We start from the raw sequence: 23,410 nt of genomic DNA, 5'->3' as shown, positions 1-23,410 counted from the left end.
TGCTACTATATTTTAGGTTTCAAATTCTAATTGCTTATAAGACAGCAGTTGGATTTTAAATATCTACCTAACGGCCTCCGTCCTTTGGTCCCACCTGTGACAAGGCTTTTGTTGGTCAAAAGAGGGTTCTGCCGAGGAGCATTGTTTCTAACAAAGATGCTTATTGTTTCCCGTCCCCATCGATATGATCCATGTCTCCTTTTCATTGTCTTACTGCATTATCTGGGACTTTCCAGTATGGTGGCACGTCACAGTGAGCATGGAGACATTCTAGCTTTCTTCGGATCACACAGGGTAGTATCTAGCTTTAAGTATGATAGAAGTTGCAGGTCTTTGTCAATTCTTTTTTTGAATCAAGTTGTGGAAGTTCTACTATATTTCTAGTCTGCTGAGAGTGTGTGTGTGTGTGTCTGTGCTGTAATGAGTATTGGATTTTTTTTTTTTTTAAAAAGCTCTTTTTGCTATCTGTATGGTCATATGATTTTTTGTCTTTAATTTGTTGATGACATGATTATATTGAATTTGCATGACTGTATTGATTTTGAGATGAAGCCAGCCTTGCGTACCAACGGTGAGTCTCACTGGATTCACCTTGGAGACCTGTCAGGGATTTCTGCATTTAGTTTATGAGAGATCGAGCCACAGAGACCAAATGGCTAAAATGAGTTAGGTATTCCTTAGGCTGTTGATTTTCTAGAAAAGAATCGGTACACTTTCTATGTGTTTGCTTGTTTTGCTTTTGAGGCAGGATCTCACCATAGAGCCTTGACCTGCCTGTAACTCTCTGTGTAGGCCAGGTTGGCCTTGAGCTTGTGGAGGTCCATCTGCCTCAGCCTCGCAAGGGCTGGGATTAGAGATGTGTGCTAGGGCATCCCACTTCTTATCCTTTCTTAAACATCTGATAAAGTCCGCGAATGAGACCATGCGGCAGGGTTCTTTCTGCTTGTGAAAGCTGTCAGTTACTCCCTCAGTTCCTCTGAGAGATCTAGACCTAGTCAGATGACCTCAGAGAGGCGAGCTGGTCTTCCTTGAACACGGGTCTTGAACACCAGATCCTCCTTGTCTTAGCCTTCCACATACCAGAACTGCAGCTATGTGCTACCACGGTGTGACATTTGTCTTTCCAAGAGTTGGTCCATCTCACCTAATTTATCAAACCATGGCCACAGGGCTGTCCACACTGTCCCTAGTCATCCTTTCAGAGTGGGCAGGCTCAGGAGCGACGGTCCTGCCTTCATTTCTATGGGTCCCACGCCATGGCCCCATCCTGCTTGCATCTGCCCTCTTCCTCCTCCACCTCATCTGGATCACACACATTTGTGGCCAGCAGTTTTTCACTAGCATTGATCTTTCTGAAGCTTTTGGGTTTGTTGATTTTCTGTATTGATTTTCTGTCTACAGTTTCACTGATTTCTGCTCTAGATTTCATTGTCCTTCTGCTTCCTTCAATACTATTCTCTCTTTTTCTCGTTTGGTTTTATTTGGATGTGTACAGATGTCTTGCCTGCATGTGGACATGTGTACCAGGTGTGTACCACACGTGTGCCTGGTGCCTACAGCAGTCAGAAGACGGCTTCAGATCCCCTGAGTTATGGATGGCTGTGCATCATAGTGTGGGTGCTGGGAATTGAACTCAGGACCTCTGCAAGAGCAGCCAGTGCTCTTAACCACTGAGCCCTCTCTCCAGAGCCTCTTACCCATTTCTTTAGGAGATGCTCATGTTACTGACATTAGATACTTCTTTTTTTCTAAATATATGCATTTTATGATAAAGTATTTCCTCTGAGGATCAATCTCACTCCATTTGACAATTTTTAATAAGCTGTACTTTTGTTTTTTTTTTAATCAAAATATCTTCTAAATTTTCCATTAGCCCTTTCCTTTAATCCTTAAACATTTGGAAACATGGCGTTTAATAAATATTAGGATTTTTCAGGCCGTCTTTCTGTTACTCATTCTCTTTTGATTCCATCACAGCCTAAAAGCCTACTTTGATTTCTGTTCTCTTAAAGTCAATGTGTGTTTACGGTCCAGCACGGAGTCTATCTTAACAAACATCTTATGTGAGCTTGAGAATGGTGGGTAGATCCTGCTGTTGAATAAGCTGGTCTGTCTCTAGACCTCCATCATGTCCTGACTATCTGCCTGCTCCGTATTCTCATTTCCATATATATGGGTGTGTGCACATATATATGTTCATATGTGTGCAGGCACACTGTGTGTGTGTGTGTGTGTGTGTGTGTGTGTGTGTGTGTGTGTAGGCCAGTGGACAACCTCAGGTGTTTCCTCCTAAGATGTCACACAGTATCACACAGGGCTCACATTCACCTGGTAGGCTAAACTGGCTAGCCAGCAAACCCTGGAGTGCACCATGTTCACCTTCCAAATGCTGGGGTCAGTAGTGCGTGGCACCACCCCTATTGTGTTGTTGCTGTTGTTGTTGCTGTTGTTGTTGTTGTTTTATGTGGGTTCTCGACAGGAGACTTAGGTTTTTCTGTCTGTGCAGCTGTTATCTCCCCAGCCCCTGACTCTGGGCATTTCTGATCCAAGGTTTTGAAATCTCCAGTTGTGTAGCAGGTCTGCCTAATTCTCACAGTTCCACCAGCCTCAATCTCCAGCCCGTGCTTTTTTTGTTGGGGTGACCATGTCTTGGGTTGCTGTGTCTTCTTGTTTAACTGTTTTGGGGGACTGCAGGTCTTCTTATCGTTTTACATCCTCAACTCTGAGATCAGAGTCCTCTGCCTTCCCCATGAGCACTCGTGTGCAGTGTTTTGAACTTTGTCTGTTTGTTCTCTGTAGTAAAAGTGGCCATCCTTATGAACGGAAAGTAACACCTCGCTGTGGCTTTGTCATGATTTTCCTGCGGTTATAGGATGCCGCCATCTCTCAGGGTCCTTACTGACCCTGTGGCTTCTGTGGAGAAATGTTTACTCAAGTTCTTGGCTTATTTTTAGAATTGTGCTTTGGCTTTTGTTTTTTTGTTAATTTAGTTTTTTTCAATTTAGTTCTTATAGGATATATGAATTACAAATATTTTCTCTATACTGTAGTTATCATTGTCTTGGTAGTGTCCATGTCTCTGGCTGTGTTTGTGACCGTGTCTGTGACCATGTCTGTGACTGTGTCTCTGACTGTGTCTGTGACTGTGTCTCTGTCTGTGTCCGTGACTGTGTCTCTGTCTGTTTCCATGACCTTGTCTCTGGCTGTGTGATCTGGGAATTGAGCTCTGCCTCATGCTTCCTAGGCTGCACTGAGCTACATCTTGTTCCCAGTGATTTCATACTTTTGTGAAGTTCAGTTTATTATTCTTGTTGCTTGCCCTTTGATGTCACATCTAAGAGATCATTGCCAAGTCTAATGCTATGAAGATTTCCACCCATGTTTTATAACTGGATCTCTTAAAGTTAGGCTTTGGTTCATTTTGAGCTAATTTTTATTTATGGCGGATAACAAGGGCCCAACTTCATTCTTTTGCACATGGCTATTCATTCAGCTTCCCCAGGAGAATTTGTTGACAAGACTTTCCATTCTATAGTGAAAGGCTTAGCATCCTTATTGCAAGTTGTTGGACAGTGTTTCATCCCGCTGGTCAGTGTCTGTTCTTACTCTAGAACCACATTTATTTTCATTACCTTTGCTTTGTAATGAGTTCTGAAATCATGAAACGTGAGTCTTTTAACTTTGTTCAGCTTTCCCCCAAAAGATTGTTTTGACTATTTGGTGTCCCTTGGGATTACATATGAATGGGTGGGCAGATTTTTACTATTTCTGTGGGCAGCAGAGCTAGAGAAAGTTTGATAGGATAGTACTGAGCCTATAATTGTTTTGATAATATCTGTCTTTATTCCTAATCTGTTTGTGCCTTTACTTTGAAAGTGGGTTTCTTGTACACAGTATATAGTTGGGTCATGTTTTATACTCCAGTCTAGTTTGTCTTTTGTTTGTTGTTTGTTTTTGTTGTTTTTGGGTTTTTTGTTTTTTGTTTTTGTTTTTGTTTTTGTTTTGAGACAGGATTTCTCTGTGTAGCCTTGGCTGTCCTGGAATTCACTCTGTAGATCAGACTGATCTCTGCTTTCCAAGTACTGAGATTAAGGATGTGCATCACCACCCTGCTGTATTTTATCTTTTAAGTGGAGTATTTAGACTCAATTGAATTGATATCCTTAGGTTAATAACTACCATATTAGCTACTATTCTCTCTCTCTCTCTCTCTCTCTCTCTCTCTCTCTCTCTCTCTCTCTCTCTCTCTCCTGTTTCCTTTTTGTCTGTTGTGGTCTAACTGAACATTTTAAACACTGATTCCATTTTTTCCCTCTCCCCCTTCTTTCTCTCATACTTGGCCCTCTCCTGTCCAGTGTATCAATATCAGTAATACTTCATGATTCTGTAGTCATCCTAGAGTTTACGGTATGCATTTACAGTTGATCCAAGTCTACACTTAACACTGCCCTGCTTCTCAGGTGGCAAAGCAGTACATTACCTTGTGGGCTTTCTCATTTATCCATTAGCTATCATCACCAAATACATTCATTATTGCTGCTATTGTTAAGGAGAAATAAAGTGTTCTCAAACAGACATGGGGGAGCCGTTCACCAGTAAACTGCCTATTAAGTAACATTAAAATTTTTCAAAAAAAAAAAAATCAGAACTCGTATCTAGGGGAAGAAAGAGAAGGAACAAGTGACAGTAATATGATAAATATGTTATAACTAAATAAAAACACTATCACTTGGTCTAATGGGTAGTAGTTTATTAAAACATTAGCAGCTACAACATAGTGACTATAAGTAATGTAGAAATAGATACACTGGGAGAGGAGCAAGACAAAGAGGAGAGAGAGAGAGGAAGGAGGAGGGACAAAATGGGATCAGTTTATAAATGTTCATTAGGCCGCAGCAGGCAGAGATAGAGAGACGGGACAGCAGGAAAAAGGAAAAGAGAAAAATAGTAGCAAATGTGATAGCTAAGAGCTTTGCTCTGCTCCTTAGATGCATGGGTTTGGATCATGCTCTATTCGTCCTCATTCCAGTGTTTCTCATTTTTCCCCCCTTCCTTCCGTGCATCACGGGTCCTGGGCATTTCCCTCTGCACATCTCAGTTCTGCAGTTTACCATAGATGCCTCTCCAGATCCCTTGTCCTTTCTTCAGCCCCACCCAGAGTGGTTTTGAGCTCCTGCAAGGCATTCTCCCTTTCCGCCCTTGCCTCTGCTTTGCTACATTGTTTCTTTCCCAGGCTCTCTCAGAATTTCCATTACTCTGATCACATTGACCATCTGCTTCTATGTGTATCCCAGCCTCCCCATTAGCGCCTTTAACATGTTGATCGGAGTTGTTTCCAATTCCCGATCTGCCAGTTCCAGCGTCTCCCTGCCACATGGGAGCCTGCCTGCTCTGCTTCTTTTTGTCCTTTTGTTTGATTAGTAGGCTTTGGTTGAAAGTCAGACATAATATAGAGGCTACAACTCTGGTAGACAGGTGTTCAGTGATTCGGGAACTGCATGTTGGGGAGAGAGCTCTGTCACCTCATACTCAGGTGGCATCTGAGTTGTGACCTTCACACCTGCTGCTTCTTCCTTCTCTTCACCGTTAATGTGTTACAGGAGAGCTGGAAGGGTTTAGGGTTGGGTTTGGCTTGAGTTAGCCAGCATCCTGGGTGGCAGGGTTTAAGAATGCGCAAGTGTATCTAAAATTATTACCTCTCCCCCTCCCTTTGCCTGATACCCAGAGAATGGTCCTCTGATTTCACTGTGGGAGCTGCTAGGGCTCTTGGAAGTTAGACTGACAAAAGGGTGAGTGCGTGCTGTCAAGGCTGGCCCGTCCACATCGGGCTTCCAGCGCTAGGGGAGTGGGCTCCTACCCCAGCACTGACTCCCAACAGCCTGTGTCTGCTAAGCCGTAGTTCAACAGCAGTTTGCCTGTGCCAACTGGTGGACCTGGGAAGAGTTCATGACCTTTATTTAACATGCTCAGCCTTGTGTGTGGGAAGAGGAGGACGCACTCCCGAGCTGTCGTGCATGCTGCAGCCTCCACATTAGCTCTTTAAACAAATCAAAACACCAAGAACTTATTTCACCCTGGTCTGTCTGAAGCAAAGCCACATTCTCTCATTGTTTTCCTTGATATCTCCGAGTTTGGAGTAATGAGCCTTCAGCCTCTTCCCGTGGCGTCTCCTGTTCCAAGTATATCTACTAGGATAAATAAGTTATCCTTGTCTGCTGAGCCCTGACTGCAGCCTCTCTCCTCTACCTGCATCCGACCTTGCTGCCACCTGGCTGCCCCCGTGCTGGGGAGGGGCTAGGTTACTTCTGTGATCCAAGGATGGCCATGCTGGAGCCAGGGGAGGTCAGTACCTGATAGGTTTACCTTAGGAATTTATTAATATGCCTTATGAGTCTCAGATGATTCATGGCCAGGGTGCCAGGGAGATGAGCAAGCCAGCCTTGTGTGACCTTTTCAGCTGGTATGTGCTTCCTGGTACATTATGGGGGAGGATTGAGAAAATGGGGAATGGGCCAAGATTGGGGAACAGATCCTAGAACCTACAGCAGAAAAGGATATCCGGCAGGTCTGAGACCACCCTACCCTTGTTCCCAGGGCCTTTACTGTGGAAACACCAGTTGCCAAGTCAAGGACAGATTTCCAGATCACCCGGTGCCTGAATGGAGGGAGGAACAGAGGGCCAGGAGATAGGATTCACTCACATTGAAAAGTGAAGGACCAGCCTGTTGACCTGTGGGTCCTCCTAAACCAGAGATCACATGATATACAGCCCACAGTGTCCTCCTAGGGTCAGCAGACATTGCTGGTCAACCACCGTGCATCCAGGCAGCTGTGTTCCAGGCTGCTATTCCTGCCCCACAGTTGTCACTTTTGCAGCCAATCCTTGGCTTGTTGCTGGGATAGGAGAGTCAGCAGCCAGTGCCTGCTGACTGATGGTCCATCTCATATCCCTGCTTCTGCCCAAGCATGTCCCTCTGTCTCAGCTGTCCACCACACTGGCAGCAGCCCAGGATGCCTGTGGCCCTGTTCCCACCTCCTGACTCTTCTCTGTGTGCAAAGTAGACAGAAGCGTCCTGTGTGGGCCCGTGACTCTAGCAGCTTTGGTGGGAATGAGGAGGGTCCAGGAAGAGGGGTAGGAACCCCAGTTCCTGTCACATTCTTCAGATAGGGGCCTGAGTGTTAGGGGCGCTGGGCCAAAAAAAAAACAAAAAAAACAAAAAAAAAACAAAAAAAAAAAAACTTGGAACAGCTCTCCTGGGAGGGTGAGAAGCTCCCAAAAGCCTCTTAGACCTCACCTGGCCCCAGAGTACCACCCCAGCACATGGCTCTTGCTGCCTCAAGATAGCCAGACAGTCCAGGATGACTAGACAGTCCAGCTGTGGCAGGGAGGGGTCAGACTGAGACGTGCTGCAGCCTGTGAGACTGAACTCTTAACACAGGTTCGTGAAAAGCAGGTCATGGAGAATCATCACCTTGCACCTTGCACCCGGGGCACCTGAACTCATGTGGTGACAGTGACAGGGCTCCTGTGTACACCCATTTGCACACCTGTGAGCTTTGCCAGGCCGCAGGGTTGATCTGATCACGGGAAGCCACGTGTGTCCCCTTAGCCTAACCCTACCTAGTTGAGAGTTGAGAGAGAAGATGGGGACCATGCTAGGGATTTCTCCATCTGAGATGTGCTCACAGAGCCTCCAAGAGTGGCAGCTGTGGTCCTGGGGTGAAGCCAAGGAATCTGGGTGTGTATTTGTGTGTATTCCGATGGACGACACATTCACCCTTCAGACAGAAGCATCTGTTACAGGCGTCTGTGGGTTGCATGGAGTTCCAGCCGAAGTCAGTGTTGGATCTCTTGGAGCCTTTTTTTTTTGAATGGAGATTTCTTTAGCCAATAGGTTAGGGGAAAGCTGCCTTGCAGGGAGAACTCACAGGGATGATGGCTAAACAGAAGATCCTGAAAAGTCCTACACCAAATAAAAAAGAACGTTCCACTTCACGCCCACACCGTACACCCACATGCACACACAGACCAACACAAAATAAGTAAGATGAAAAATTCAAAACAGAACTGGGCATAGTCGCACACGCCTTTGATCCCACCAAGTGGTAGGCAGAGGTAGGCATAGCTCTAAGTTCAAGTCCAGCCTGGTCTACAGAACAAGTTCTAGGGCAGCCAGGGATACACAGAGAAATCCTGCCTCAAAAAAAAAAAAAGTAACTAAATAAAAACCTTGAAAGTAAATAGGGTATTTGCACATGTCATTAGGTTTAGAATGGGGTCATACCAGAAACATGACTGGTGTTGTCATGGGAACGGGGGAATTGGTCACACAGCTATCCAGGCATGTGACCACTCAGTCATACAGAGTGATCCATCTCCATGCCAAGAAACAGATGCCTCAGTACAGAGACCCAAGGAGAGGTTCAGAGACCCAAGAAATACCAGAACTAGAGTACCTGGCAGCTGTAGCTTGGCTGGCTGTTGCTAGGGTTATAAATTAATGTAAGAAAACCCAGTGATTTGCATTTGGAAATAGACACTGTGGAAATAACCGAGCTGCTCACAGCAGGTCATTCAAGAGACAGCAAACTGGAAGCAACCCTTCCGTTGCCAAAAGAGAAGTGCTCAGTTTTCAGAGAAGGGGAGCTCTCCACAGTCTGAGGAGGGGCTCTTGTCCAAGTGTGAACATGATGAGTGAAGTAATGTTCAGTGGAAAAGGCAAAAGCCAAGAAAGGACTTGCTGAGGAAGCCACGTTTGGTGCTTGGAGACCACTTAGAGTTTGTGTGTATGCAGACAGAAGTCAGTGCTGTCCAAATGTTTGTCCCCAGAAGGGCGCCACCTCAAGCCCAATGCTCAGAATCAGGACATCTGGATGTTAGGCAGGGCTGGGCATACAGCCTGGGAGTTTAGCCTGCTCTCCAGCCATCTGTAGATTGTACTGGATAGCAAGCACTCCTCTGTGAGGACTTTGCTTCTGTCATAACTGAAATGCTCCCCTCACCTGCTTCAGGGCCACAGAGCGGTGAATGGAAGTTCACTACTGCAGACCACACTCAGGGTATCACACAGCAAAGCAATGCTCACAGGTCAGACCATGCTGTGGAAGATGTGTTCAAGGCGTGTGGAATCCTGATGGGGACAGGAAGCAGAAGAGTAGACAAGCCACTCTTGAGTAACAGGAAGCCTCCACATGGTGCAGAGCCACACCTGCACAGGCAATGTGCAGGCTAGGAGGTCACAGTGATTCCAGCGTGTTCTTAATGACCTTGGCTATTCTGTCACAGACCTTGTAATCATAATGATACAAAAGCAATCCCTGCTGTTGGTGGGTAGATAGATGAGTTCTGTCCTTGCGTTGTTGCTTAGAAGTTGAAAAACACATAAAAGGAAAGTCTTGTTGTAACATCAACACTGTGTTTCATGCAGAGGTTAGTGTTTCCAGGAAGTTGCTTAGGTCAGTGTTAAAATAAGCAAGGACTAGGTATGTTGATGGGCACCTATAGTCCCAGCCACTCAGGAGCTGGGAAGATGGTTTGAGACCAGTGGTTCAGAGTCAGCCTGGAAAACACCAGAATCTCATCTTAGGTTATGATAAATAGATGAATGGATGGACAGACAGATGGATTCACACATGGATGAATAGACAGACAGGTAGATAGATGATAGAAAGGTCTTCCTCTTCATTTTTTAAGAGCTCTTTATAATCAGAGGGAGAAAGGGATTTTGTTCAGGCTAGCGCCTAAATGGCAATTTAAGAATAAACAAAGTTTGAAGTCCCTCAGTGTGGCCCTGACTTTCACCTAACCAAAGTTTTTAACTTTGACCCAATCAGTAGAGCCTGCTTAGAACTGACCGTGTCAGAAGACTGGACAAATGGTTGGTTTCAAGACAGCTACTTGGTAATTTACAATAGGAAATAAAACCATTGCATGGTCAGTTTATTCCAAAGAGTTCTGCTAGGGTGGATGTGGTGGAGAGGCTCTTCTGAGGAGGATCCCCTGTGGGGAATCTGCATGAGTGGGACTCCTGAGGGATCTGATGGAGTGGCCTTGTTGGGAGGATGTTCTTGGGGTCGTCTGGGAGCACTGTGCTTGTTCCTGACTCCCATGGGACCTTTAGACAAGAAACCTGATGGGAAACATTCATTCATAAACCTGATGGGAAACATTCATTCATAAACAGGGCCAGTAGGGTTGGAGCTTTGGTCTTCACTTAAAGCTACTGGTCATCTTTCTTCCTAAAAGAGAGGAGCCCCTGGAACTGCCAGTAGCCTCTCTGTGGATGACAAAGTCCCCGACTCAGCCCTGAGCTGCCATTGTAGCTGGCTTCTGAGAGCATGTGAAAGGCACACTGTACTTCGTTGTCAAGCAACCAAAGGCGTTTGTGGGAGAGGGCCAAAGTCCTGGTGGCAAGTGTACTTATGCAAATAGTTAGCTTCCCTCACAGCAGAGGCCAGAGACAGAGGCAGAAAAGCCTAAGGTGGCAGGAAGAGGCCATAAGGCATGGTGGGGTTCAGAGATGGAAGTGTGGAAAGGTCCACTAAGGGGCTAGAACCTCGAGGGAGTGGCTAAGAACACCCCTTGGACTCGGTGGCCTGTTGTGGGGGTGGCTGGGGTTCCTATCTATACCATCCTGGAAGCAGAATCACGTGGTTCTCTGTGTACTGAATGATGCATGTAGCATCTGTACGGATAATCTCATTCCACCCAGACGTGGTCTACAAGAAGATAAACAGCCATTATCTCCTTGTCATCTCAAGTCCCCAGAGGACAGCTGAGCAGAGTCTGTGAGGACAGAGGATGTCATTAGCAGTGTCTTAACCATGCTCCCAGATCTGGGAACCATGGTAACTCAGTCTTTGCCAGAGTATAAGTGACTAGATTCTCCCCAACAGGAATCTTGGCCAGAGAATCAGTAACTTCTGACTTGGGACTACTGGTCTACCATCTCCTCTGTGGGTGTCAGCTTCTGTACTACAGTTGCCATACTGTGACGAGGCAGCAGGGGGCAGCCTAGACAGCAGGAGAGGTCTAGGGTGCTGCTAGCAAGACCTAGTATAGGACAGAGAGAACCACAGAGTGAAATGGGAAGGGAGTTCTGACGTAGTCCATGGGAGCCACAGACGATTAGCAATGGGCAACAGACTCCTGGTGTTGGCTGGTTTGGCAGCATCTCAGAGCCAGGGTCTACGGAGGGCAGCAAGGCTGGGGCTAGTAGATGGCCAGACTGTCTATCATAGGCCAGGAATGGGTTTCCTGAAGACTGACCTTCTGTCACTCCTCTGATGTCAGTGGTCATCTGACCAGATTGCTTTTCCCCTGGGCTTGCAAGGGAGACCTCACTCCAGTGATAAGCAGGTGTGGAAAGCAGTCTCCTGGGGCTGCCCAGCTCGAAGGCTCCAATCCCGCTTGGAATTAATCCCCACCCCTTTTCTCTCAGGACCTGTTTCTGGGTACTGTTGATCCTGTTGTAAACGAGGCAGTGTTTGGAGCCTCCACTGAGTCAGGGCTCAAAGAGTACTTCCTTGTTTTAATTAGCTTTATTTGATTTTAAAAGCCCTCTAACGTACTCAGTGCCCTGGGGCCTCATGATCTAAACAGGTTATTCAAATCACTTTCTACTTCGTTCTGAAGTAGGCAGCCCGCACCAGACATCCCACATGTGACCTTGGTGTTCAGATGAAGTACACGCCAGTGTCTAGCAGAGGTGTCGGCCTGGACCCTGGACCTTTTTCTTCCGTGGCTCCACTTCTGTCCCTGTGGCCATGGGTAGGTGGCCCAGTTTGGGAGCCAGTAGTGTTTTCCAAGGTGAGTGCTGCTGCTGCCCATCCTGTGTTTCTGTGCCTGGCTCAGTTCCTCAGGGCCATCTCTTCCACCCCTTTAAAGCCAGCCCTGAGGAGTCGTCCCCCAGACCACTGCAGGCATGGAGAAGCAGCCGTAGGACCACCCTCTCCTTCCCCAGTGACTCTGCCTCCCACTAGGTGCTCCTGTCACAGGAACACCCCCTGAAGGTGGACACACACACACACACACACACACACACACACACACACTCTCACACGTGTCTAGCATGTATCATATAAGCAGGGGGGTGCAGCACCTGACACCGTGGACATCTTCAAGATGGGGTTTTTTTTTCTTTCCTTTTTTTTGGAGCTGGGGACCGAACCCAGGGCCTTGTGCTTGCTAGGCAAGCACTCTACCACTGAGCTAAATCCCCAACCCCTCAAGATGGGGTTTTAAGCCTACCCAGGTATTTGCCTCCCATTCCCCAGGCTCTGCTCATTCTGACCATGAGGCCTCAGCATATTTTCCTAGGCCACATCCACCTGAGGGGACCCCTTCTGATGAGCCATTTCAGGGCCCTCCTCCTCCTGCCCCTCTTCCTGGCTGCCATTCTCCTGCAGCATCTCCTGTTTTGCTAGGCTGGACCAGCACCAAGGCCCGAAGCTGCAGCGCCCTCAGCCAATCTGCAACACTTGCAGTCCGCTCTGACTTCCATGCCAGACCAAGGGCTGGGCCTAGCACCAGCATTCGGAGCAGGCAGGACACAGACTTGCGTGCAGAGAGGAGCAGTGGGGAAGGACAGAAATATAGTCATAGTAGAGTAGAGAAACGAATTGCAGCTATTCAAGATGGCGAGAAGGAAGATCAAAAGTTCAAGGCTTAAATGGACTCTGGGGAAAAAATTAAGTTTGGAGGGATGGGTGTTGGGATAATCCAGGAGGAGTTGGAAGAGGGGAGAGGGAATAGATATTAACAGCGTGCATTGTATGAATCTATGAGGTTCTCAGAAGACAAATTAAAACATTCTATGTTAAAGTAGATATTTTCCTTCCCACTTTTTAAAAGTTGAGATGTAAAATTTAAAAAAAATATATGGTACTTTTTTTTTTTTTTTTTTTTTGGTTCTTTTTTTCGGAGTTGGGGACCGAACCCAGGGCCTTGCGCTTCCTAGGCAAGCGCTCTACCACTGAGCTAAATCCCCAACCCCGGTACTTTGTTAATTAAAAAAAATATCCAAGGCCTGCTCGGCAACTCAATGAGTCTCTCTTTAAAAAGTAAGAAGGGGGCAAATGGTGGAGTGCTTGCCTGGTATGAAGGAAGTCCTAAATCCAAGAGTGGGGAGGATGGGGGTGGGGTGAGGGCTGGAAACCAACGGAAGGAATTATCATGAAACACGGGTGGGCAACAGTCAGAGGAGACTGAGCTGTCTGAATCTGGTCTTGAAGGAAAGCTTAGGAGTTAGCCTGAGGCAGGAACAGGGTCGCGGTCCACACCAACGATCTTGGTCCTTATTGTTTCTTAGTCATTACAAATTGGAGTGGTGGGTGCTGTGAGTCCCAAGGGGGTCAGCAATGACATCGGCCTCCTTGCCCTCGAAGATGTGCAAGATACCAGCCCCGTCCTCACTGTCCATATGCCAGGGGTGGGGGATGTTCCTGTGACAGGAGCACCTGGCAAGAGACAGAGTCACTGGGGAAGGAGAGGGTGGTCCTACAGCTGCTTGTCCAGGTCTGCAGCGGTCTGGGGGATGGCTTCTCAGGTCTGGCTTCAAAGGGGTGGAAGAGATGGCCCTGAGGCACCGGACCCAGGCACAGTAGGCATCCAGGGTCAGGCTCCTACCCTTATTGCATAACAGCCACCGTCTCCCTGTAGGGTATCTGGGTTGCTGGAATCGGGATCCTGCTTGAGGTTGAGGCCAAGCAGGGGCCAAGCAGTAGGACTTTTGGCTGGTCCTCCTGAGAAGTTACTGACTGCCTGGCTATACCTGCACCTCCCTGCTTCAGGGCCTTAGCCCTGTTTCTCCTTCCCTCTGGCAGCTGCCCAGGCTTGGCTCCTTCCATCACTGCTGGGTGCCTAGCCAAACCTGAACTGACAGCACGGAGCCTTCTGCAGAGGAAAGGAGGGAATCTGGAGCAGGGAGGGAGCTACCAAGCAATCTGTAGACTGCCCGCCTGCCACAGACTCTTGGTAGTTTTGTGTATGGACGCCCTCACACTGGGGGAAGGCTATGGTGCACCAACACTTACTCATGTCCTTCCCTGGGTCTGGTCAGCAGCTGGGAGCCTACTCTGCTGATAAGATGTGTGTGGGTGAGGGAAGCCCTACCCTCCTTTGTGTATGGGCTCCCCAACTGAGACACTGTCTGATGTCTCAGAGATGCACAATTTGGCCTCCTGTGAGGTCTTGCCCATGGCACAGGGAAGCCCAGACTCTTGACTCCCCTCAGGAGGCTACACTCACTGTGCTCTCTGGGCTTGAGAAACACAGATGACAACATGGGCCCCTGAGCAAAAGGAAAGTGAGTCTACGAGGCAGGCAGACGAAGCTGGCTGGGGCAGAGAACCACACGACCACCCTGTGAGGCCCTGCTGCTGGGCTATATCCACCATGGGGAAAACAGATGTACACCAAGCCGTGCAACCAGGAAGCCACAGGCAGGAGGAAGCCAGTCCACACAGTGGCTGTAAAGGACCGTAACCCAGGGAAAGGAATGGTTCAGATATAGAACATTTCCCTACAGCGCACAAGGCTCTGGGTTCTGTCTAACGTGGCTAAAATCAGAAAGAAGAAAACTGGGAGGGGGAGAAAAAAAACACCAATAACTTTATATTTTCCTTACGAAGGGATATTTTGAGACTCTAACCCGCACAGAGTGGGAAAATGGAACAAGAAGCTGCAGATTAAACATATGCTGTGTTGCCACACCCGCCCCTGAGCAGCCCTGACCCTGTCCACAGGGTCACAGCAGCTAGGCTGTGTGGCCCGCCTGGGCGAGACTTTGTGTCAGCCCCTGAGTTGAGCCGCTGATCTCAGTGGCTTCGGAGGGTAACTGTTGGTCATGATGGTGTGAGCCACTCAGACGCCTTCAGATGGAGGGCAGTTACTTTTTGTTCTTTTATTTCTCGGAAAGCAAACAGTATTTAAAAAAAAAAAAAGGTTCATTCCAAAAAGAAACAATGGCAGTCACTGTCTGAGCTGTGGTGATCTGAGCTACTTGAGGGGTGCAGAGAGATGTAAGGTGCTAGGCTAGGGAGTGTTTGGCCTGGTTTGGCCTCCTCTCCCCTCAGCTCCAGGTCTCTGTGGCTTGGCCTTGTGGGCAGCATTCAGAACCAATCCTGACACTGCTGTCACTTTAAGTCACACCCTTGAGTTCCAGCCCTTTCTTACTATGACCCATCCTGGACCTCTGTGGCCTCTTCAGTGATACGAGGATGGTTGTGTATCCCAGGGAGGTCCTTGCCTCTGGTTTTGCGGTTAAGCTATGTCATGTTTCTCCCTGTGAAACCTTCCATGGGTCCCAACGGCCAGCTACACCAATTACCAGTATACGTCCCCTCCAGCCTGGCCTCACCCCTCAGTGGAGTATGCCCGGGGATTATGAACTTGAAGATGCCTCTTGTTCCAGCTGACCAATAGATCAGGACACGTGTGTTACACAGGGATCGAGTGGGGGACCCTCTCAAAGCTGATACTCCTTTTTCAGAGTCCCCACAAGAGTATCTGTCTGGCTCTGTCCTGCAGGTGCCAAGTAGGGTGGCCAGGAACTGTGTGGGAGGGGCATGGGCTTCCTTTGGTCACTGGCTTTGTGCCTAAGGTCTGGCAGAGGCTAGGTTCCAAGTGTCCTTGGAGATTAATTGGTTCTCTCTTTCTCTCCCTGTGTCTGTCTCCTGCCCCACGTCCTTTCCAGGGGGGCTTTCTCTGTGGTCCGACGCTGTGTCAAGCTCTGCACCGGCCATGAGTATGCAGCTAAGATCATTAACACCAAGAAGCTGTCAGCTAGAGGTAGGACATGGCGGGGAGGGAGGGTGTTGTGTGTGGGTGTGTGGAGGCGCTGTCTCAGCCTTTTGGGATGATGGTGAGGGATCAGGAATGGCAGTGCCTTCAAGATGGATCTGGCTGAGTGGACGTCGGGGGAGTTGACCCTCAGATGCCTCACAACTTTCAATCTCTGATTTGGGGGTTCCCTCGTAGCCTCTCCTCCTTCCCAAGCCTGCAGGGTCTCTGTCCCAGACCTGAAGAGAAGTTCTCACATTGGCGAGGCACTGGGGGACTAGGTGATATTTCCCTAAAAATGATGGCCAAGGAAAAGCAGGGGGTGGCCAATGGCAAGGCTACTCTTGGGCCCTGGCTCACCCGGAGTGTCTCAGATGGTTTCTTAACTGAGTCTTCTGAGCTGGGAACACCATTGCCTGCCCCAAGGAAGCCTCTGCAGGCTGGCAGGTATATCGGTGCTGGCTGGGCGGGCCACCCAGACAGACAAAGGCAGGGCCTGCGTGGGGGTAGGGCACATCATTTCAGGCAAGGTGGTTATCCGAAGCCACTGTCTGATGATTTCCTGGGGATGGGTCTAGATGTGAGTGGGGTTCATGGATCTGCACAGGGATCTGGATAGAGTCCCCAAGTACTGTAGGGGCCTTGGGGGTGGCGAGTGGGTGGCTGCCAAGGTGAGATGGCATTTGCCATGCCACCACTCTCTTCCCCCTCTTCCTCCTCCTCCCTCTCCTCCCCCTCCTCCCCCTCCTCCTCCCCATCCTCCCCCTCCTCCCCCTCCTCCTCCTCATCCTACCCCTCCTACCCCTCCTCCTCCTCCCCATCCTACCCCTCCTCCCCCTCCTCCCCCTCCCCCTCCTCCCCCTCCTCCCCCTCCTCCCCCTCCACTTTCTCCCCCCTTTCCTCTTCCTCCTCTCCCTCCCATCCATCCTCAGACTGTGCAACCAGAGTGAGCTTCCAGATTGAAATCCGAGCTAGCAGAGGGCCAAGGAGCCCTGACCGCTCTCATCCTGACTGGTAGATGCTTTGAAGCTGAATTACGATGGAGGCAGGGGCTCATCCAGTGGGCATGGTGAGGGTGTGACCTGCTTTGCTGACTGCAGAGTCTACAATTTACAATCTGGCAACTCACAGGTCACATAGCTGACCCCACTCCGGCAACTTATCAGGATATGTGTGAGCACATTTGAGCACCTGCTGTTTACCAGACCACGGGGGCGCCCATATGGGTTTCTTCTTGGGAGTGTTCTCTGAAGCTAAGACGGTGATCCTCCAGGCCCAGGGTGCTTCTGTACCAGCCTGTCTCCATCCGCATCTCTGAGAAGTACTGGGCCCGGTCAGTTCCCATGTTGGCCCTCTGTCCCCAACGGTCAGGGGAATGATATGCAGAAACCTTGCAGGCAGGGAGGACGTGGCCTCGTCTGTTCCTAGATAGGGAGCTGCACTGGGTGGGAGAAATTCTTCATGGGCTAGATGTGGGCCACCTACTGTCAATGGGCCTTCGCGCTGTCCTGACTATGATTCAGGACGTGGGCTGGGAGCTTGGTTCTTCTCTGACCAGACACAGAACTAGCGTGGAGCTCTCCAGGCTCGAAGCCAGCCCAGGCCCAGTGTGAGGCAGTTCCTATGGGCCTCCAAGCAATCCCCCTGAAGGCTTCACACTCCCTCCTGTGAGAGATCACAAAGGAGATGAGGTTCATGGTTCAAAGCACATTAGGTGTGCGTGCACACGTATGTCTCTGTCTCTGTGCGGTATGAGTGCGCACGAGTCTGTTTGTCTGCGTGTGTCACACTGCTGGTGATACTGTTGGAGGTAACGCCCACAGATGGCTTACTGTGTACACCGATGCTCCATGCTCCCCATCTTCATGCCCCCCTCACTGCCATCAGTGTTGGTTGGTATGCACACAGGTGTGAAACATTCCTGGCATCATAAGGCGGGTGGCACACGGGCCTCACGTACCCAGGAGGTGCCTGAGCACCTTCTGTGTCAGCCTCACTTCCTTATGTTGTCACCATCCCTAGACATCTCCAGCTTTTGCCACATTGGTATTTTATCCCACCTGTGTCTCTCACTGCCACAAGGGCTGCCCTGTTCTCGGGGGTATCTGGGAGACAGGTTGCTTCCCACCGTTGGAGTATTCTTTCAAACCAAGGCTGCTCTTCTTCTAGCTCTGGTGCTAGGTCCTGGCTGTGCCAGCAGGCTCCCTGGAATCCTGGCCAAGCCAGTTGCTCAGTAAAAGCTGCACACGTTACGTTCGGCAAACCATGCTGCCTTCCCCAACAACTTAATCGTGTAAAACCCCATCCAGATGTGTTAACCTAAGCAACCAGAATCCAGAATGCTTTGCTTCTCCTTTTGCCTCTCTGTCCACCGCTGACCCTCAGAAGCCCTGCTGACCTTGACCTTGGCCTCATCCCGAGGCAATACAGATGTAAGGCTCAAGCCCGTCTGGGCTAGCGAACCTCTTTGGCTGTATGACCTCACGGGCCGGCTCAGTGGGCACCTTTTTTCAGAGCTGGAGAATCTGTGTCACCTCCTCACTGCCAGTCACCGCTGCGCCAAGGAGGAAGAAGTTGGTACTGAATCCAGAAAGAGATGAGACCTCCCAGTAAATGACAGTGCTTAGAGTCACATGCCCTGTACCAAAGGCCTCACCTCAACACTCAGATTTTCAAATTTAATACTTAGTTAAATAGAGAATTGTGAGGCATTCAGTCTGTGAATAATTAGAGATTATTAAGCTACTCTTAACAAAGCAGCTAAGGGAAAATTAATTGATTGAGGTAGAGAGATCATTGCACACATGAGTCTTAGAAACATTGTTTGCTGTTATTCCCCACCACCACCACCACCACTGTCACACAAAACAGCTGCTCCTTTGGGGGTGGCTTTGTTGTCCCTGTGGACACCCTGTGCGGAGGTAAGCTGCAGCTACGGAAGCCTGCACAAAGGTCAAGCCTGGTTAGTGACTGTGCACGGGAGGACGGTGTGAACGGAGGGAGAGCCTGCACCTCAGGTCTGCTGTGGGAAGTTGAGGGTGTCCTCATCATGGTCCCCATTGCTGCTGACTCTCCCACAGACCCTTAAGACAACTCGGACTTACCAGGTACAGAGGAGGCAACAGTCTTATAGATGCCGAGAGATCTCAGACCCACAGCTGGTAGGTAGAAGAACCCAGCTGGGGCAGGCAGTGGGCTCACAGTAGGGATCAGATGTCCCAGGTTGGGGCTCATGTCACCGATAGGCCTGCCATCACATGTGGGCGGCTCTCACAAATGAGGATCCAAGCTCAGCAAATTCCTTGCACCCTCAGGCCCGTGCCCAGCTAGCCCTGCCTTGCATGCCTGGCACCTGGCCTCCCAAAGGCTCACATGGTGTCTTCTGCATTGGGAGACACACCCTGCCGGAAGCTAAGAGGAAGAAACTGTCCTGATGTATCAGGGTCCTGGGGTGCAGCTGGAAGGATGTCTACATCGTCTCAGAAACCTGCCTGCGATGTGTGTGGGCCTAGGGTCCACATGTGAGGTGGCTGCTGTGACTGACAGGGTGCCTTTCTTGGCCTCACTACCCACAACCCCATACACCCCCTACCCAAGGGATGCACATGCAGAACCTACAGAACTGGGTTAATAGAGTCGGGCCGCTGCAGTGCACAGCAGCCTGAGCCTGTGCCTCAGGCAGTGCCCTCTCCTCCTGGAGACCCTCCCCTCCTTCCTTTCCAGCTCCCTGGCCAAAACCACAACCCTTCCACCCCCATCGGTTGGAGCCCAGGGGCGTTCCCTAGGGACTTGGTGTGTGGAATGGCTTCCCTTGGGCACTCCTTCCCTACTGCCAGGGTCTGCCTGTCACTGTTTTGTTCTGTCTACCAGACTTGGGCTTAAGGGGTGTGGGGGAACAGGTGAAGAGCCCTGGAAGAGAGAGTCCTCATCCTCAGGGTCAGCCACCCTGAACGAGGGATCCAGACGGAGTTGCCAGATTCCACATCTGATAAATAGGGTTTTTTTTTTTTATCTTTTAACTGATAAACAGGTTTAGTAATATTATTATAAACAGATAAAAGATTACATAACCATGCTCAATATTACATTCTTATACTTAAAAAAATACTTTTGAACTCTGTCTGCAACTTAAACTTACCTGGGCATCCTGTGTTTGATCTGGTGGTGTGGACAGGGCTGTGGAAGACAGTTCATAAACTCAGTTGGTTTAGTCTAAGCTTCTGACAAAGCCAGACCCACAGAAAAGCCTGAAGTGGAGAGACAGGTCATGGCTGAGGAACCCTGGCCCTTTGTGCCCTCACCTGTGAAACGGGGACAGATGAGGCTCTTCCTGCTGACTGGTTGTAGGGTGTGGCCGCTGGTGTGAAGGGTTGTAAAGACTTCGGTCAGACTGCTGGTGGGAACAATCCCAAAGACTGGGATCAGGGTGGTTGGAAGTGGCTGCCAAGAGCTATGCTTTGGAGCCCCTTAGACCATGGCGTACATAGTGCCCACCCCTGGGTTGAGGTGGATGAGGGAGATAAGATAGTCTTCATCTAGGGCCCAAGTCATCAGGGAAGCCCTCTCTCCTTGAGTCCGTCTCTCCTAGGGTCATTTGTTGCTCGATTCACCATCTTGCAGGGCTGAGGCTGGGGTTTGAGCCTCATCAGCTGGTTGGCATCATGAGAGGTTTCTGAGGACGGCCTGTAGGAAGTGAGTTACTGGAAACTGGGTTCTAGGCCCTCCTGCCTCAGCCTTCTGTAAAATGGGTGAAATTGGCTTAGGGTAGCCTGAATTTTCTATCTCTAACATCCCTCAAATCTGGAGGAATCCTGCCCAACACCTACCAACCACCACAGAAGGTGTACACGGGATCCAAGGGATCCATGGCCCACACTGTGGACCCGTTTTTGAGGCCTGGCTTTAAGCATAATTCAGGAGCTGATCTCTCCTTGCTTTGGCTCTGGGCCCATCCCAGTAGGGAAAGGGATGTCCCATGGCTGCACTGGTTATGTGGTAGGCACTTAAGGAATTGATTGGCCTGGAGAGATGGCTACGTGGCTAAGATCACTGTCACTGGCTGCTCTTCCAGAGGACCTGGATTTGATTCTAAGCAACTACATGGTGACTCATAATTCCATCTGTTATTCCAGTTCCAGGGGACCTGATACCTTCCTCTGGCTTCTCTGGGCACCGGGAACACAGGTGCATCGACATCATTTGGGAAAACTACCCATGCACGTAATAAAATAAAAATTTAAATTTTAAAAAGAAATGGGCTTTGAGGAGAGAATTGTGCGGATTGAACTGCGGGTACCTAGCTCGTGGTGGAAGAATGGGAGAGCAGGTCCTAAGACACCTCTGTCATGCTGGCCAGGTGGACATTTTGAAGAGCTGGAGTCCTCATGGGAGCCAGCTTCAGAGAGGAGAATCCAGAAGATATCCTCTCAACTCTGCAGGAGCCTCTGTCCCCGGAGGCCAGGAGCTCTGGGCCACAGGGTGCTTCTGTGTCTTAGTGTCACCAAAGGGAGCTGCGGCCCTAGGTCTGATGTGAAATAGTTGATGCTGTCTGTAGCTTGGAGGGAGGCTGGAGACCCGGGCAGGCCCAGGCTTCTTATGAGGAGAGGATGTTTCCCAGAGTGGGAAACAGACACCAAAGAAGATGAAATTTCTTTCGAGGCCAGTTCCTCTCCTTGAGCTCCCTTGGGAGTTGGGATGCTGGAAACCGGCCTCAGCTGACTGGAGATGCTTGCATATCAGGCCTCTTTGGCTGCAAGGACATGATAGGACTTCTCCGCATGGTTTATGTGGCTGGCTTGGGGTAGAGCACAGAAGGGCAATGAATAGTGTGCATTACATAAGTGGGCTGGAGTTATATGAGCTCATTTGCTAAGTCCCCCCCCCCTATGTCTTTAGCAGCTAGAAGTGCTTCCTAGTCTCATGAGAGCAGGTCTCAGGCCACATTAGGTCCTAGGTGTCCAGTCTGGGATGCTTGAAGATCTGGGCAATAGTTGCAGTCTCTGGAAAATGCAAGGATGTGGTAGGTACAGGTAGGAGGCCACCATGCCCAGGATCTGTGGCAGGAATGTAACCCGAAGCCTTGAGGCTGCTGTGATGTAACGTGTAGGGCCACAGTGAGTGAGTCTTGTCCTCGAGAAGCCACTGACCCCAAGAGCTCCTTGTCCCATGACCATGTGACATGATGCTTGGTCTCCAGCACAAAGCACCAGCTTGCCCACTGTCACTGGAGGACTTTTTGATGGTATCTGAAGAGGTGGGCTGCTCTGGGACCTGCGTGGGGAGAGACATCACTCCAGGTCTAGACTGATGGCCCCAGAGCTGGGAGAGGGAACAGCTGATCAGACCAAGGCCTGTGTAAGGACAGTGATTGGTCAACAGCTGACAAAGCTTTGAGACCTCAGAGTCTAGGCTCCTCACTTTGGTCCCTTTCTGTTCACAGCCAGGGATGTAGAAGTTCTGTCCCAGGGCAGTGGGCATGACCAGCACAATGGCCGACACTGGTCAGGTGAGATGCATACAAGCTGCAATCACGTGTTCTCAGAGACCATGGAAGAACATGTGTGCAGGGCCCCAGGCTGCTCTCTGAGCACCGTGAATCAGCAGGCTTGGGCAAGGCAGGGTGTGTGATAGCCAGGAGAGGTGACCCAGGTGCCTGCAGGAGGATGTTTGCATAATTCTGTGGTTTGCAAGAATGAACAAGAGCTGTGCCCTCTCCTGGTGGGGGGCGGAGATGGAGAGCGTCACTGCCCTATCCCTAGAGATGGAGCGGGGGAAGGGGGCACATGGTTGAGCATGTGAGGACTTCCCTAGTTTCTCTGTTATGGCTGTGCACGGCACTGACCCCAATTTTAGGCCTCACCTTACAACTTTGCCAGCTTAGCAGGGAGAGCAGGGATACCAAGCAATATCTCTGCTTCGAAGCAGAGCCGCAACCACGGGTAGACAGACAGTTCTCATTTCTGAAGAGGGCCCCGGGAGTGGAACATCAGCTGAAGGGCAAGGGGACCCTGTGGAGGGAAGATAGTGAGTGCCCTTACCATGTAGCCCCAAGGTGGCTATACTGTAACCCACATGCCCAGACCCCAGAATGCCAGCCATCCCTGACTGAGAAATAGTTCACAGGCCCTCCACCCCGGGGTGGGTGGCAATTCTTAGGGACAACTGTATGCTGCACGCAGGTGGCCAGGGTCCCTTGGGAGCCCTGCTTCCTTTCTTGATGCCAGTGGGGTGGCAGGCAGCTGTGGGACACGCTCACAGATGCCTCTCCTCGTGGTGGCTGCTGGCTGATGTTGTCAGGTTAATTGCTGGTTGCCTTGATGCTTTCTTAAAACAAAACATGTACAGAAAGCCACAGTGAGAGCCACCTCTTTCCACTTCTCTGGCCTGCCATCTTTAAGCTTCGAGTGTGGGCCTGACTGAAAATCCCTGCCGTCTCTGGTCCTGGGGGTTAAGCAGGAGTCCATGTCCTCCTCCAGACCCATCTCATTGTCACTTCCACTGTCGGGTGCCTGCTAACTCCCATGATGCCCTTGGAGAGCACCCTAGGAGAGCTCCTACAGGAAAGAATGGGAGAGCTCTCCCGGGTCACCCAAAGACGAGCAGACAGAAGCCTTTCCCCTGAGGGGCTGT

At 49.8% G+C, this 23,410-nt stretch overlaps 1 protein-coding gene across 16 annotated transcripts in view; it reads left to right on the top strand.

Moving 5' to 3' along the window:
• The window catches only part of Camk2b (calcium/calmodulin-dependent protein kinase II beta), an 88,956-nt gene that overhangs the window by 20,246 nt on the left and 45,300 nt on the right, over positions 1-23,410 (top strand). For all 16 annotated transcript variants that reach the window (XM_017599069.3, XM_006251174.5, XM_063272856.1 and 13 more), the window contains exon 2: positions 15,696-15,790. In XM_017599069.3, the coding sequence (XP_017454558.1) occupies positions 15,696-15,790 (95 nt within the window). The remainder of the gene's footprint in view (positions 1-15,695; positions 15,791-23,410) is intronic.

This window comes from Rattus norvegicus, chromosome 14, assembly GCF_036323735.1.
Source record: "Rattus norvegicus strain BN/NHsdMcwi chromosome 14, GRCr8, whole genome shotgun sequence".
NCBI classification, from domain to species: domain Eukaryota; kingdom Metazoa; phylum Chordata; class Mammalia; order Rodentia; family Muridae; genus Rattus; species Rattus norvegicus.
Note: the sequence above shows the minus strand (reverse complement) of the source record. Positions and strands in the feature narration are given on the sequence as shown.